This window comes from Helobdella robusta, assembly GCF_000326865.2.
Source record: "Helobdella robusta unplaced genomic scaffold HELROscaffold_26, whole genome shotgun sequence".
Lineage (NCBI taxonomy): Eukaryota > Metazoa > Annelida > Clitellata > Rhynchobdellida > Glossiphoniidae > Helobdella > Helobdella robusta.
In genome coordinates, this window is record NW_008704349.1 from 309,267 (window position 1) to 322,496 (window position 13,230).

General features: G+C 39.7%; 1 protein-coding gene across 1 annotated transcript in view; it reads right to left on the reverse strand.

Moving 5' to 3' along the window:
* Positions 1 to 13,230, reverse strand: part of HELRODRAFT_191869 (hypothetical protein) — a gene marked incomplete at its 5' end in the record, with an annotated part of 40,037 nt that overhangs the window by 12,453 nt on the left and 14,354 nt on the right. Inside the window, 46 exons of the mRNA XM_009019860.1 lie at positions 35 to 139; positions 208 to 402; positions 509 to 613; positions 800 to 994; positions 1,124 to 1,228; positions 1,297 to 1,410; positions 1,618 to 1,722; positions 1,823 to 1,984; positions 2,147 to 2,204; positions 2,320 to 2,568; positions 2,715 to 2,833; positions 2,981 to 3,129; positions 3,240 to 3,390; positions 3,474 to 3,782; positions 3,865 to 3,988; positions 4,076 to 4,233; positions 4,387 to 4,683; positions 4,771 to 4,971; positions 5,035 to 5,139; positions 5,239 to 5,538; positions 5,633 to 5,827; positions 5,909 to 6,013; positions 6,124 to 6,237; positions 6,354 to 6,545; positions 6,609 to 6,770; positions 6,877 to 6,934; positions 7,057 to 7,208; positions 7,374 to 7,470; positions 7,689 to 7,804; positions 8,139 to 8,287; positions 8,453 to 8,603; positions 8,708 to 9,016; positions 9,135 to 9,258; positions 9,441 to 9,598; positions 9,681 to 9,980; positions 10,081 to 10,281; positions 10,375 to 10,479; positions 10,580 to 10,879; positions 11,007 to 11,142; positions 11,244 to 11,395; positions 11,528 to 11,657; positions 11,805 to 11,977; positions 12,085 to 12,279; positions 12,395 to 12,499; positions 12,630 to 12,783; positions 12,865 to 13,016. Of these exons, the coding sequence (XP_009018108.1) occupies positions 35 to 139; positions 208 to 402; positions 509 to 613; positions 800 to 994; positions 1,124 to 1,228; positions 1,297 to 1,410; positions 1,618 to 1,722; positions 1,823 to 1,984; positions 2,147 to 2,204; positions 2,320 to 2,568; positions 2,715 to 2,833; positions 2,981 to 3,129; positions 3,240 to 3,390; positions 3,474 to 3,782; positions 3,865 to 3,988; positions 4,076 to 4,233; positions 4,387 to 4,683; positions 4,771 to 4,971; positions 5,035 to 5,139; positions 5,239 to 5,538; positions 5,633 to 5,827; positions 5,909 to 6,013; positions 6,124 to 6,237; positions 6,354 to 6,545; positions 6,609 to 6,770; positions 6,877 to 6,934; positions 7,057 to 7,208; positions 7,374 to 7,470; positions 7,689 to 7,804; positions 8,139 to 8,287; positions 8,453 to 8,603; positions 8,708 to 9,016; positions 9,135 to 9,258; positions 9,441 to 9,598; positions 9,681 to 9,980; positions 10,081 to 10,281; positions 10,375 to 10,479; positions 10,580 to 10,879; positions 11,007 to 11,142; positions 11,244 to 11,395; positions 11,528 to 11,657; positions 11,805 to 11,977; positions 12,085 to 12,279; positions 12,395 to 12,499; positions 12,630 to 12,783; positions 12,865 to 13,016 (7,491 nt within the window). The remainder of the gene's footprint in view (positions 1 to 34; positions 140 to 207; positions 403 to 508; positions 614 to 799; positions 995 to 1,123; positions 1,229 to 1,296; positions 1,411 to 1,617; positions 1,723 to 1,822; positions 1,985 to 2,146; positions 2,205 to 2,319; positions 2,569 to 2,714; positions 2,834 to 2,980; positions 3,130 to 3,239; positions 3,391 to 3,473; positions 3,783 to 3,864; positions 3,989 to 4,075; positions 4,234 to 4,386; positions 4,684 to 4,770; positions 4,972 to 5,034; positions 5,140 to 5,238; positions 5,539 to 5,632; positions 5,828 to 5,908; positions 6,014 to 6,123; positions 6,238 to 6,353; positions 6,546 to 6,608; positions 6,771 to 6,876; positions 6,935 to 7,056; positions 7,209 to 7,373; positions 7,471 to 7,688; positions 7,805 to 8,138; positions 8,288 to 8,452; positions 8,604 to 8,707; positions 9,017 to 9,134; positions 9,259 to 9,440; positions 9,599 to 9,680; positions 9,981 to 10,080; positions 10,282 to 10,374; positions 10,480 to 10,579; positions 10,880 to 11,006; positions 11,143 to 11,243; positions 11,396 to 11,527; positions 11,658 to 11,804; positions 11,978 to 12,084; positions 12,280 to 12,394; positions 12,500 to 12,629; positions 12,784 to 12,864; positions 13,017 to 13,230) is intronic.

Below are 13,230 nucleotides of genomic sequence, written 5' to 3' on the forward strand. Positions count from 1 at the left end.
GCGGCGTAGATCTGGCACAAAAAACCTCACAGACCTTCAATTGGATTGCCGCCATCATCATTTGGAGCTTTCCAAGCCAACGTCACAGAATTTCTGTCATATTTCGTTATTAATGGATCTTTTGGTTCGCCTGGTGGGTCTGTGATACATTAATTTGGGGTAAGTTAATTTGTGAGATGACCGAAGAAAACGTGCAAAATGACATACCGTAGGGATTCTTAGCAAGAATCCATTTATTTGTTTCAACTGGTTCTCCCAGGCCAAGTTTGTTTTGAGCCTTTACTCTAAATTTATATTTCTTGCCTGGCTCCAGTCCTCGGACAACGTGTGACTCACCGCTGACAACTCCTGGAACTTTCTCCCACACTGAAGAACCTTCCTCACATTTTTCTACCACATAACCTAATATCGAGGTGTTGAATATTTTTGTTTAAGGATTCAAAAAATATTTTCACGACACGAACTTTTGTTAATATAAACTCGGAGAAGTACACAAAAAATATTTGACCTGTGATATCAGCTCCGCCATTATCAGAAGGTGGCAGCCACGACAACTTGCAGTGGTCTGCGTGGATATCCGTGGCTTGAAGGTTCTCTGGGGACGAGGGAGCGTCTACAAAGTTTGAAAACAGATGTTGATGCCAGATTAGAGTTTATAAAACGTGCGATGTCAAACTTTTAAAAACATTTGTTGGTGTACAAATTTCCGATAACAAAATTTTACAAATTGTATTCGAGTTTAAACATTCATAGAACGAGTTGTTCAATAAAATCATACATTAAAAAAAATGAAACTAACGTTTAGGTTTTTCGGCTTTGACGGGAGGCGTGGCTAAACTAAAATCGCCAGTGCCGGCATCAGTGATGGCGGCCACTCTGAATTCGTAAGTCTCACCTTCATTCAAATCCGAAACTGTTGCCTGTTCGCCGAAAATAGGAGTGTCCGAAGCAGATTCCCAATCTCCTCCCGGTGTACGCTTCTCTATTTTGTAGCCTGTGTGTTTGTGTTTGTTTGTGTGTTTGTGTTTGTTTGTGTGTATTTGTGTGTTTGTGCATTTCTGTATGAGTGGGCGTCCGTGTATGCATATGTACGTTAATAAATCAATTTTTGCAGCGTGCCCACCTTTGATTGGACTTCCACCATCATGGAGGGGCTTGGTCCAGCTGAGGTCGATTGCGTGAGGGCCCACCTTGTCCACCTTTACTGATCCGGGTGGCGAGGCTTTGGCTAGGAATAGATACATGAATGATGAATAAATAAGAAAATTGATGAATAAAAATTTTCAAGCGGCTTACTTGGTTTCGCTTTAGGTTGGACAGCTTTGCTCGGAGAACTCGGCTCACCAAGCCCTGCGTCATTCTTGGCCACCACTCTGAATTCATACTCTTTATCGGGGTCCAAGCCGTCAGCTGTGGAATCATCATTATAATATAAACATAAGTCATAGTTATTCACGGACATAACTGAAATATTATAACAAGAAATTGATAATTAAGAACTAAAGAACCAAGGAACGAAAAAATACTAGCCAGTAAATTGTGTATCCTTGCAAGGACGCCTCTCATTTAGTGGCTTCCATTTGTTTGTTCCCTTCTCTTTTACCTCCACGACGTAACCTTTGACCTTGCCCCCTCCATCACTGATCGGTTTTGTCCACGAAAGTGTCACAGTACCCTCGTCCACGTCCACAATTTCAGGAGTGCCCGTCTTGCCAGGTGTGTCTGTGTAAGAATTAACATTTCAATAACAGCATCAACACTATTTTAACCAAATCTATCAATCATTTAATTTTTATAGCGCCAATCATATCAACGAATTTACCGAAAGGATGCTTGGCAACGATCGGCTTATCAGTGAGCAGTGGCTCGCTCTGGCCGTTCTCATTAACAGCGGAAACTCTGAACTCGTAGGTCTCGCCTGGATCCAGGTCGTTCACCTCACATTCAGTGTCCTTGCAGAAACGACTCACTGGAGTCCAACGACCTAAAAATATAAAAAAAATTTTAATTATCATGGTTAATATTATAATTATTGTGTTCTAGTCAAAATTTTAATTAGTTGTTAGCAATTATGACAAAAAAATTTGTAAATTATTTTATGTGAGATTGATGAATTTTTAATATTAGAAGTTAATTTAGAAAGAACCTGAAGTTTTGTCTTTCTTCTCGACGAGATAGTTAGTGATAGGATCACCTCCGTTATCCTTCGTAAAATTTGAATTGAAAAGCAACTCAGTAAAACTTCATTAAAACTAAATTGAATAAATGTTGAAATTCAGTTATACTAAAACTTTGAAAATTTAACGCCCAAAAACCAACTTTAGGTGGATTCCAGGAGAGTTTGCAGGATTCGGGGGTGACCTTAGAAACTTCGAGAGGTCCCTCGGGAGCACCAGGTTTGTCGACCACCACCAAGTTCACGTACGCTGTGTCGGAGCCTTTCACGTTCTTTAGGACAGCTGATATGCGGCCCGCGTCGGCTTTTTCGGCTGATTTGCAGAGGAGAACAACTTCATCGTCCTTTATTTCGAATGATATTCTTCCATCTTCGTTTATTTGTCTCGGACCCTGATTCAAAAATTTTTAAAAATAATTTTTTTACATTATAAATGAAAAAAATTAAAACGGCTGCTGAAGTATGTCATGAAAATAACTGGCTATTAATTAAAATTGAGATGAACGTGGTAGGTAGATTGTATGATGTAATTACTAACATTGAACCAGTTAACAGTAGGAACGGGTGTGCCTTTGTATGGAATTTTTATCTTATATGGTTCTCCTACTTTTGCTCTCACCTCGCTCAAACTCGGGTCGAGAAGAACCTTCGGAGCAGCTGAAAATAAAATCAATCATCAAAATCAACCATCGATTTTAGACGTTACGTTCGATCAGGAAATAATAATAAAAAGAAGAGGTTTTTTAAATTTTATTTAAAACAATAAAAATAGAAATAGTTGTAATTGTAGGAAATGGATCGAACTGGGAGGAGGGGCAGCTTTGATGGCCTCCGATGCATCAGAGAAGGCACCTGGTCCTGCGTCATTCACTGCGGCTACTCGGAACTCATACTCCCTTCCTTCTTTCAATCCTTTCACCGTTACTTCGTTGTCGAGAATTTCTTCAGGCACTCTGTGGATAAAAAAAATTAATCTATTTATTGCAAAATTGGAACAATCAACATAATATTTTACGGTTTATTTACATTTTCTAAAAATATTTAAAAATCTTTTTAAAGTTACTTGGTCCATTTTTTCGATCCCTTCTCTCTCTTCTCGACGACGTAACTCTTGATTGGTCGGCCGCCATCTCTGGTGGGAGGCTCCCACGTTAATGTTATGGAGTCCTCCGTCGTTCCCAGACATTCAGGAGTGCCTGGCTTTCCGGGTGGATCTATGTGATTAAAATCGGCACGTCAAAAAGTGATAGACATCAGTTTTTGAATATTGAGTTTTAACCGTATTAACGCTACTAACTGAACGGATATTTGGCGACGATTGGTTCCGTAGTAACCAGAGGATCACTTTCTCCATTCTCATTGACGGCCATCACCCTGAACTCATACTCCTCTCCTGGTTCCAAATTTTTAGCGGTTGCCTGTGTATCGTTGGGTCCGATCGTTCCTGGTACCTTTGTCCAGCGGTTGGAACCTTTAGGTTTCTTTTCGAGGACGTATTTCTGAATTTTGGCACCTCCGTTATCTTTTGGTGGTTTCCATTCCAATGTGATTTCGGTGGGGGAGGTGCTGACTGGCTCGAGAGGTCCTTCAGGTGCTGCCGGCTTGTCTTAACGCAACAAAAAAATATTTCAAAACGTTCATTTAATTTCAAATATACTCTTTATTTATACTACTCAGTTAATTCTCACCAAGGACGTTAACGTGAAGGGAACCCTCTGCAGTTCCGTGCGGGTTCTTCAACTTCAAATCATACTTGCCCGTGTCAGATCTTGCTGCATCTTTTACTGTCAATATGACTTTATCTTCTTGAACCTGTTTGGTCGCAAGAATAATTTAAAAATTTTCAGTTTTTTGAAAATCATTTCGTTGAATTAAATTTTTTAATATTTCCATACCCACCTCCATATGCACCCTTCCACCTTTCTCAATAGGAGCTCCATTGAGTTCCCAGGTAGCCGTCGGGAGGGGCCAACCTTTTATTGGAACGACAATTTTTATTTCTTGACCAGCTTTCACGTTTATATCTTTCATCTGACTTAAATCAATGCTTGGTTTCTCTGAAGAAAGATACATGACGATATTTTATTAGCCGTCAATTCGTAACAATTTTTAGAATGTAAAAATTTTATTTTGTATTGAAGAATTTATCTGTTCCGTTAAAAATTTTTACACAATTTAAATTTTTAACAATTTATTATTAATAAACATACCAGCAGGTTTTTCGGCAACGACGGGAGCAGTGGGGGCACTGGGAGTCCCTGGACCCGCCTCATTGACTGCTTTCACTCTGAACTGATAAGTTTCTCCTTCCTTTAAGTGTGGTACTTTGAATTTTGTATCTTTCACTAATGGCGAGACTTCTTTCCACTCGCCATCTTTGTCCTTCATCTCAACGATGTAGCCGTCAATTTTTCCACCGCCATCGTCGAATGGTTTCTCCCAAGACAGGGCTACTGAGTTTGGAGTGACTTCATCCACCTGAGGGGTTCCCGGTGGTCCGGCCGCAACTGTTTGATGCAAAAATTTAAAAATATATATTTTAATTATTATTAAAAATATTTTAAACTGATATTAAATAAAATTTTTTTACTCACAGACTTGGTCCCTGACTCTGTGAGGCCCAGTCGACTTGCTTGGCTTGCCGGGACCAGCGTCGTTGACAGCCACCACTCTGAACTCCCACTCACTTCCTTCCGTCAAGTTTGGTACTGTGAATGTAGTGCCGGCTGTTGGCGTAGAATTGACAGGTGTCCAATCTCCGCGTCCTTTTGCCGGGCACTTCTCGATGATGTAGCCTGGCGAGTTGAGGAATAATTTGTTAGTTTAAATTTTTTCTGATCATGTTATTGTTCTCCTACCTTGTATGGGATTGCCTCCATCATCTGTTGGTTCTTTCCATTTCAACGTGACTGAATTCTTATCGTATTTTGTGATCACTGGATCTTTTGGCTCGCCAGGCGGGTCTTTGTGAAGTTGAAATTTAAATTGTTTAAATTAAAAAATTAATTCAAAAATGTTTTTGAAAAAGATTTACAAACGTAAAATTTAGATTTGTAACTGACCGTACGGATCTTTAGCTAGGATGGCCTTATTAGTCTCAACGGGCTCTCCCAATCCAAGTTTATTTTGAGCTTTAACTCTGAACCTGTATTTCTTGCCAGGCTCCAATCCTTTCACGACGTGAGACTCTCCGGAGACTATTCCAGGAACTTTCTCCCAGTTGTCCGTTCCATCGAGACACTTCTCCACCACGTATCCAGTTATTTCGGAGCCGCCGTTGTCGGACGGAGGCAGCCAGGCCAGCTTGCAGTGGTCGGCAAAAACTTCTGTTGCCTGCAAGTTTTCGGGTGAGTCTGGCACGCCTGGAATGTTTTTGAATTTTAGATTTTATTAAAAAAATTGTTAAATGAAATAAAATTAAGTGAATATTAAGTAAAAAAATGTAAAAATAATCACGTTTCGGCTTTTCTGCTTTGATTGGGGCAGTAGCTAAGCTGAAATCTCCGACACCTACGTCTGTAATTGCAGCGACTCTAAACTGATACTCCTCACCTTCCACCAAATCTGGAACTGTTGCTGTCTCTCCGACGATTGGAGCGTCTGAAACTGCTTCCCAGTCTCCGTACGGAGTTTTCTTCTCCAATCTGTAGCCTGAAAATTTTATTTATGAAAAATTAAAATAGTTCAAATAATAAATTGAGCTCTTGTTCTGAAGAAAGAACTGAGAAGTACCTTTGATGGGGCTGCCTCCGTCGTTGGCAGGCTTCGTCCAACTGAGATCGATCGAGTGTGGCCCAACTTTGTCAGGAGTCAGTGCTCCAGGGGCTGAAGCTTTCGCTGTAGAAAATAAAATTTCATTTTTGATAGTTTTTTAAAATAAAATATTAATTTTGTTAACTTTTTAAAGATTTTTTTCATCACATTCATTATAAAGTTTGAAAACTAACTGGGTTTAGGCTTAGTGATAACGGCATCAGATGGCGCGCTTGGTTCTCCGAGTCCTGCTTCATTCTTGGCCAACACACGAAACTCATATTCAACGTTCGGTTCCAAGTTTTGAGCTATGCAAACATTGACAAAAAGATAAAATCATATTTGACAAGCGTTCTAACATTTTAAAGGTCAATTAATTGCAAGCGTGCGTATTTATAAGAAATGCTGAGATGAAATGAACCACCTGTAAATGTTGTATCGTGGCAGGGGTTTCTCGGATTTAGTGGCGTCCATTTGTTCGACCCTTTTTCCTTGGCTTCGATGACGTAGCCCTTAATTTTGTTGCCCCCGTCGTTGATTGGTTTGGACCAGGAGAGAGTGACAGAGCTCTCGTCCGCATCTTCAATCGTCGGCTTTCCAGGCTTGCCTGGCGGGTCTGAAATTGAAGTAAAAAACTTGTTCGAATGAGGAGAAACATAAAAAAATAGAAACAACTTACCGAAAGGATGCTTGGCAACGATCGGCTTATCAGTGAGCAGTGGCTCGCTCTGGCCGTTCTCATTAACAGCGGAAACTCTGAACTCGTAGGTCTCGCCTGGCTCCAGGTCGTTCACCTCACATTCAGTGTCCTTGCAGAAACGACTCACTGGAGTCCACTTGCCTGTTTTGTTATGTTTAATTGGAAGATAAGCAGTGTTAAAAGTGAGCTGTTTGAATGACTTTAAGTTATTTTTCGTATGCGTGTATTTGATGGTCCTGTGACTGACCTGATGTCTTGTCTTTCTTCTCAACTACGTAATGAGAAACTGGATTGCCACCGTCGTCCTGATAAATTCATTACCAGATTTATTGATGATTATAATTACTCAACATCAACAACACATTTTAAAAATGATCCAACACCAAACAAAACAAAAGTTTATTTCTAATTTCAGAAGGAAACCAACTTTGGGAGGCTTCCAGGAGAGTTTACAAGATTCGGGGGTGATCTTGGAAACTTCAAGGGGTCCTTCTGGAGCACCAGGTTTGTCGACCACCACCAAGTTCACGTACGCTGTGTCGGAGCCCTTCACGTTCTTTAGGACGGCTGATATGCGGCCTGGCAAATGAAAATATGAAGTGATGAAACTGTTTGAAACGTTAATTCATTGTTTCCGTAATAAAATCCATCCTTAAACAACAAGTCTATTGATTCATAAAAATTATTTTTACACATTACATACCTAAATTTTGTTAAAGTGTTAACTATTATAATTATCTGAACCTGTATCTTCTTTCTTGGCTGATTTGCAAAGGAGAACAACTTCGTCATCCTTTATTTCAAACGATATCCTACCATCCTCATCCAATTGTTTAGCTCCCTTAAAAGATAGAACGTTTCAATTGAAATAATTAGCTCTATGTATGTGTGTACAGTGCATGTACGTCTATAGTAATTTGTGCATTCACAGTCAGATAGTCAAAGGCCATACAATTAAACAATCTACAAATATGTGACAAATTTTCAACATTCAACTCCGCATTACATCGCATAAGATAATAAAAAATGAATGGTAGACAGCAAGAAATTTGAACTGACATTGAACCAGGTGACATCGGGCACAGGGGTTCCTTTGTATGGAATTTTTATTTTGTAGGGCTCGCCGACCTTTGCCCTTACATCTCCGAGGAGAGAATCTAGCACTCTTGGTGCAGCTTATTGTGAGATTAAAATTTGTAAAAAATCTTAAAACGGTTGGGATTTTAAAAAAAAATGTGATTTTTAAAAACATATTTGAAATTAAGATCTGAAATATTAAATAACTTACAAACAGTTGTAAAAATAAAATTTTAGAGAGCCATATTATTTTGTAACATTTTTTTATTGATAAAAATATATGTCAATTTATGATGGGATTTGGCTTTATGTGAAGAGCAACGTGTTGTACAATAGAAGTATTTATTAAAAATTTGATTATATTTTATTGTTAATATTCGTAATTAATAATATAATAATATGCTCATAACATAATTAATAATAAATAATGACATGGTGGTGGTGCGGGTTTGATCGCTTCTGATGGTTCAGAAAATTCTCCATGGCCAGCATCGTTGATGGCAGCTACCCTGAATTCGTACGGTCTTCCTTCCACCAAGCCTTTCACTGTAAACTCCGGATCTGTGATTTCAGCCGGAACTCTACGGATAGTTTAATAATATTTATCATGTGCTTATAATATTCAGTGAAGAATAAACTACGAAATATCATTTTAATAGAACGATTTGAAAGATGAATGTCTGAATTATCTGACCGACTGATTGAATGTACGATCGACCAAAAATAGTTACAAAATTTAAACATACTTGGACCACTTCTTGGCCCCTTTTTCTCTTTTCTCGAGCACGTATCCTTTGATGGGCCTTCCACCGTCCCTGAACGGTGGGTCCCAAGATAATGTTACCGAGTCTTCAGTTGTTCCCTGACATTCAGGTTTTCCTGGCTTGCCAGGAGGATCTGTGTATTTAAATAACAGTTTTTGTACCAAAGGGTTTCAGATATAGTTCTCAAAATTTAAAGAAACTCATTTTTTATCTACAGCAATTTATTGATAAACGCACCAAATGGATATTTGGCGACGATTGGTTCCGTAGTAACCAGAGGATCACTCTCTCCATTCTCATTGACAGCCATCACCCTGAACTCATACTCCTCTCCTGGTTCCAAATTTTTGGCGGTTGCCTGCGTATCGTTGGGTCCGATCGTTCCTGGCACCTTTGTCCAGCGGTTAGAACCTTTAGGTTTTTTTTCCAAAACATATTTTTCAATTTTGGAGCCGCCGTTATCTTTCGGTGGTTTCCATTCGAGTGTGATTTCGGTGGGGGAGGTGCTGACTGGTTCCAGGGGTCCCTCTGGCGGAGACGGCTTGTCTGAAACGTTGCACAGGTGGTTATTATAAATTATGCAATCAAAATGATGTCGCATCATGAGTACAGAAAAATAAAACCAACCAACAAACAAACAAACAAATTGTCTTCAAGAACCCACCGAGCACAGTAACGTTGACTGTTCCTTCAGCACTTCCTGAATCATTTTTAATAACGATATTGTAAGGGCCTGTATCTTTCCTCACTGCGTCTTTTATAACTAACAAGGCCTGGTCTTCGCTCGTCTACATTTATCAATCGTAAGTTTATATTCTAAAAATTGTTTTATCATTTGCATGGATGTTTGTTCGCTCTCACGAAAATGTCCGTTAAAACCATTAAAAACTTCATGAATTAAAATTAAAAGATATTCTCGACTAAATGTAGTGAAAAATGTAACGAATTAAAAAGATGAAATTGTTAGCACCTCAATTTTGTTTCTGCCTCCCTTATCGAGAACGTTATCTCCAAGCGACCAGGTGGCGGTAGGAACGGGCCAACCTTTTATTGGTAGGGCTATTTTTATGTCTTGCCCTGCCCTCACCGTTATATCTTTGATGCCGCTCAAATCTATGCTTGGTTTTTCTGGACGTTTGTTATTTAATCCGTTTCAAAAGTTTGATTTAAATCAGAATTTAAGAATAAGTTAATAAATTGATCAAATTACCTTTGGGTTTTTCTGCTACGACGGGTACAGTGGGGTTACTAGGTTCACCAGGACCCGCCTCGTTAACAGCCTTAACCCTGAACTGGTAAGTTTCTCCTTCTTTCAAGTTTGGTACAGTGCAGTGAGTGTCTTTGACGGGAATTGAACTGACCTCCTTCCATTCGCCATCTTTATCCTTCACCTCAACTATGTAGCCTTCTATTTTACCGCCTCCGTCGTCCAGGGGTTTCTCCCACGAAAGATCAATTGCTTTTGGGGACACTCTGTCGATGGTGGGTGTTCCGGGCGGGCCGGCGGCAACTGAAAAATTTTATTTCCATGAGTATTTTAAGTAAAATAATTAATTACACATATAAAAACATTTGAATCGTTTCAATACAGGGAAGTTTTTTCTACTCACAGACTTGGTCCCTGACTCTGTGAGGCCCAGTCGACTTGCTTGGCTTGCCGGGACCAGCGTCGTTGACAGCCACCACTCTGAACTCCCACTCACTTCCTTCCGTCAAGTTTGGTACTGTGAATGTTGTGCCGGCTGTCGGCGTAGAATTGACAGGCGTCCAATCTCCGCGACCCTTTGCCGGGCACTTCTCGATCACGTAACCTAATTTTTTTAATTTTCCAATAAAATAATATATATTTGCTTTAAATTATTTTACTTGTAAAAAAAAATAATTGGCCAGCGTAGTTTTCAAACCTTTGATGGAATTGCCTCCATCGTCGTTCGGTTTTTTCCACTTCAAAGTCACGGAACTCTTATCATATTTGTCAATCTGCAAGTCTTTAGGCTCGCCTGGCGGGTCTGTAACAGAAATATCACCATAATGAATGATTGTAATTATAACAATAAGTAATCAGATCAAATCGATAAATTGTTTTTCCAAACGATCGAAACTACTAACCAAACGGATTTTTGGCCAGAATAGATCTATCAGTTTCGCATGGATCGCTCACTCCGTACTGGTTTTCAGCTTTAACTCTGAATTTATATTTCTTACCGGGCTCCAAACCACGGACTGTATGCTTCGTTCCGATGGTATTTCCCGGAACCTTCTCCCAGAAGTTGGTACCTTCTTGGCACCTTTCAACGATGTAGCCAGTTATTTCACCGTTGCCATCATCAGCTGGCGGGTCCCAGGATAACTTGCATTGTTCTGCTCTCACGTCAGATACTTGCAGATTTTCAGGCGGCGATGGTCGGTCTACCGGTATCAAACAAATCGATATCAAACGATTTTGAAGTTAAACTCGTTATTTATCGATTACATCGACATGATTTTTTAGTAGACTCTACTGTTTTAGTTTGGAATTGAAATAACAGTAGCTCACCTAGAACGATAACGTTGATGTATCCAGTATCAACTCCGTTCGGATTGCTAACAGTGATGGCATATTTTCCGTTGTCGGATTTCTTTGTGACAGGTATGTGCAGGCTGGCCTCCTCTTCACCGTTTTTCTGTTCAATCTGGCATTGATCGTTTGAATTAATAAATGAGTGAGTGATTTGTTTTTATAAAGTTAAAAAGTTTGAAGTTGAACTGAAGATTGAGGTGATTTCTTCCTTACCCTTTCAGACGGAGGAAGATCTTTAGCATCTTTTTGCCAAGTAACAGTTGGAGTTGGTGCTCCAGAAATAGGGATGTCCAATTTCAATGGCTCTCCAGCTCGCACACGCACATCCCTACCGCCTAATCCAGATAGATCAACTTTAGGTGGAGCTGTATGCGAAAAGATTTTACAATATTTTGTATAGTTTAGTTTATTCAATGCGTATACATTGTAACACAATCGCCACCATTACGAACACAACGTAATCATCATCATCGTCGCCCTCATCAGCAGCAGCCTACCTTTCAATGGCCTAGCTTTGATGGGATTGGATGCTTCGCTGGGATCAGACTCGCCTCCAGCATTTTCAGCGGTGACTCTGTACTCGTACTCCTTGCCCGGCTGAACCTTCTTGTCCTTGAATTCTGGTTTCTGAGTTAAGATCAAGGTTGTAATTCATTAACTTCGTAATGTACATCGTTGGTATTTTCATCATAAGTTTATATATAAAATTTTCACTGTTGTCATCAGCTCTCTCTCTCTCTCTCGCAATTCATCCTCACAAATATTCATCCTCACTTTGAGAGGTTCCGTGTTAACTTTTTTCCAGGTGCCAGTTTTGGGATCCTTCCTTTCTACGTTGTATCCGGTTATTGGAGCACCGCCATCTTTTGCTGGGGGCTCCCATTTTATCGCTATGAAGTCTTTATCACTGTCTGTCACTTCAGGCTTGCCGGGAGGATCCGGTTTATCTTTAATTAGGTGGGGAATTAAGAAAATTGAGTTAGTGAATATTAAATATGATAACGATGATCAAAATGGTGAAATTGAACATCACATAACTAAATGTTTAACTAACCATATGGGTTCTTAGCTAGGATCGGTCTATCAGTTTCAACTGGATCACTGACGCCATATTGGTTCTCTGCTTTCACCCTGAACTTGTACTTCTTCCCCTTCTTAAGGCCCTTGACCACGTGCTTCGTTCCACTGATGACGTCACTTATCGGTAGCCACAGACCGGTATCCTCATCACATTTCTCGATAATGTAGCCTGTTCGTTTATGTGCATGCGTGTGTTTGTGTACCTCTGTTAACATGACAGGTTACTTAATTAGAATAAATTAACGCACTTAATTAGCATAAATTAAAATTACAAAATAACAGACCAGTGACTTCGGCACCACCATCGTCGGCCGGTGGCTTCCAGTCGAGTGTGCATCTGTCGGCGAAGACTTCGCTTACGTTCAAGTCTCTTGGTGGGGAAGGTTTGTCTGTGTGGCAAGGTTGATGTTTGTGCCATTTTAATTATATTATTAATCATAATAATCACAATAATCACAATAATAATAATAAATAATAATTATTATAATAATGGTTATGATGTAGCAAAAGTTAACCGACCTAAAACAATAACGGTAATGTCACCAGAACTTTCGCCAAACTCATTGCTGGCTTTGATGGTGTACTTGCCCGAGTCAGCCCTCGTCGATGCGGGGATTGTTAGGGTGGCTTTGTCGTCGCCCTTTACCGGGTCGTCCGTGATTTCTTGTCTCGCCTGTCATTGGTTGCAGTGCGATTTGATGTAATTTAGTGGTGTGCTCTGTTGTGCGAATCAATGTAACATTACTCTTCACACCTTATCTGACGGGGGCAAATCTTTTTTATCTTTCGACCAGCTGATGTTAGGTCTGGGCGTTCCACTAACTGGCACCTCGATTTTGATTGGATCTCCCGCTCGCACCCTGATTTCTTTACCAGCCAATAGGCTTAGGTCCACTTTGGGGGCGTCTAAATGAATGAATAATGATGATTAAATAAATGAATAGTATGTAAATAGATATTAATAATAAGTATGTGAGTGAATGAGAGAATAAATTAATAAAGGAACGAATGAATGTGTGAGTGACTGACTGACTGAATGAATGAATGGACAAAAAAAACGAACATGTGTTCCTATATGTACCCCATATGTACCGATTTTTAAAGAATAAAAAAGGTGAAA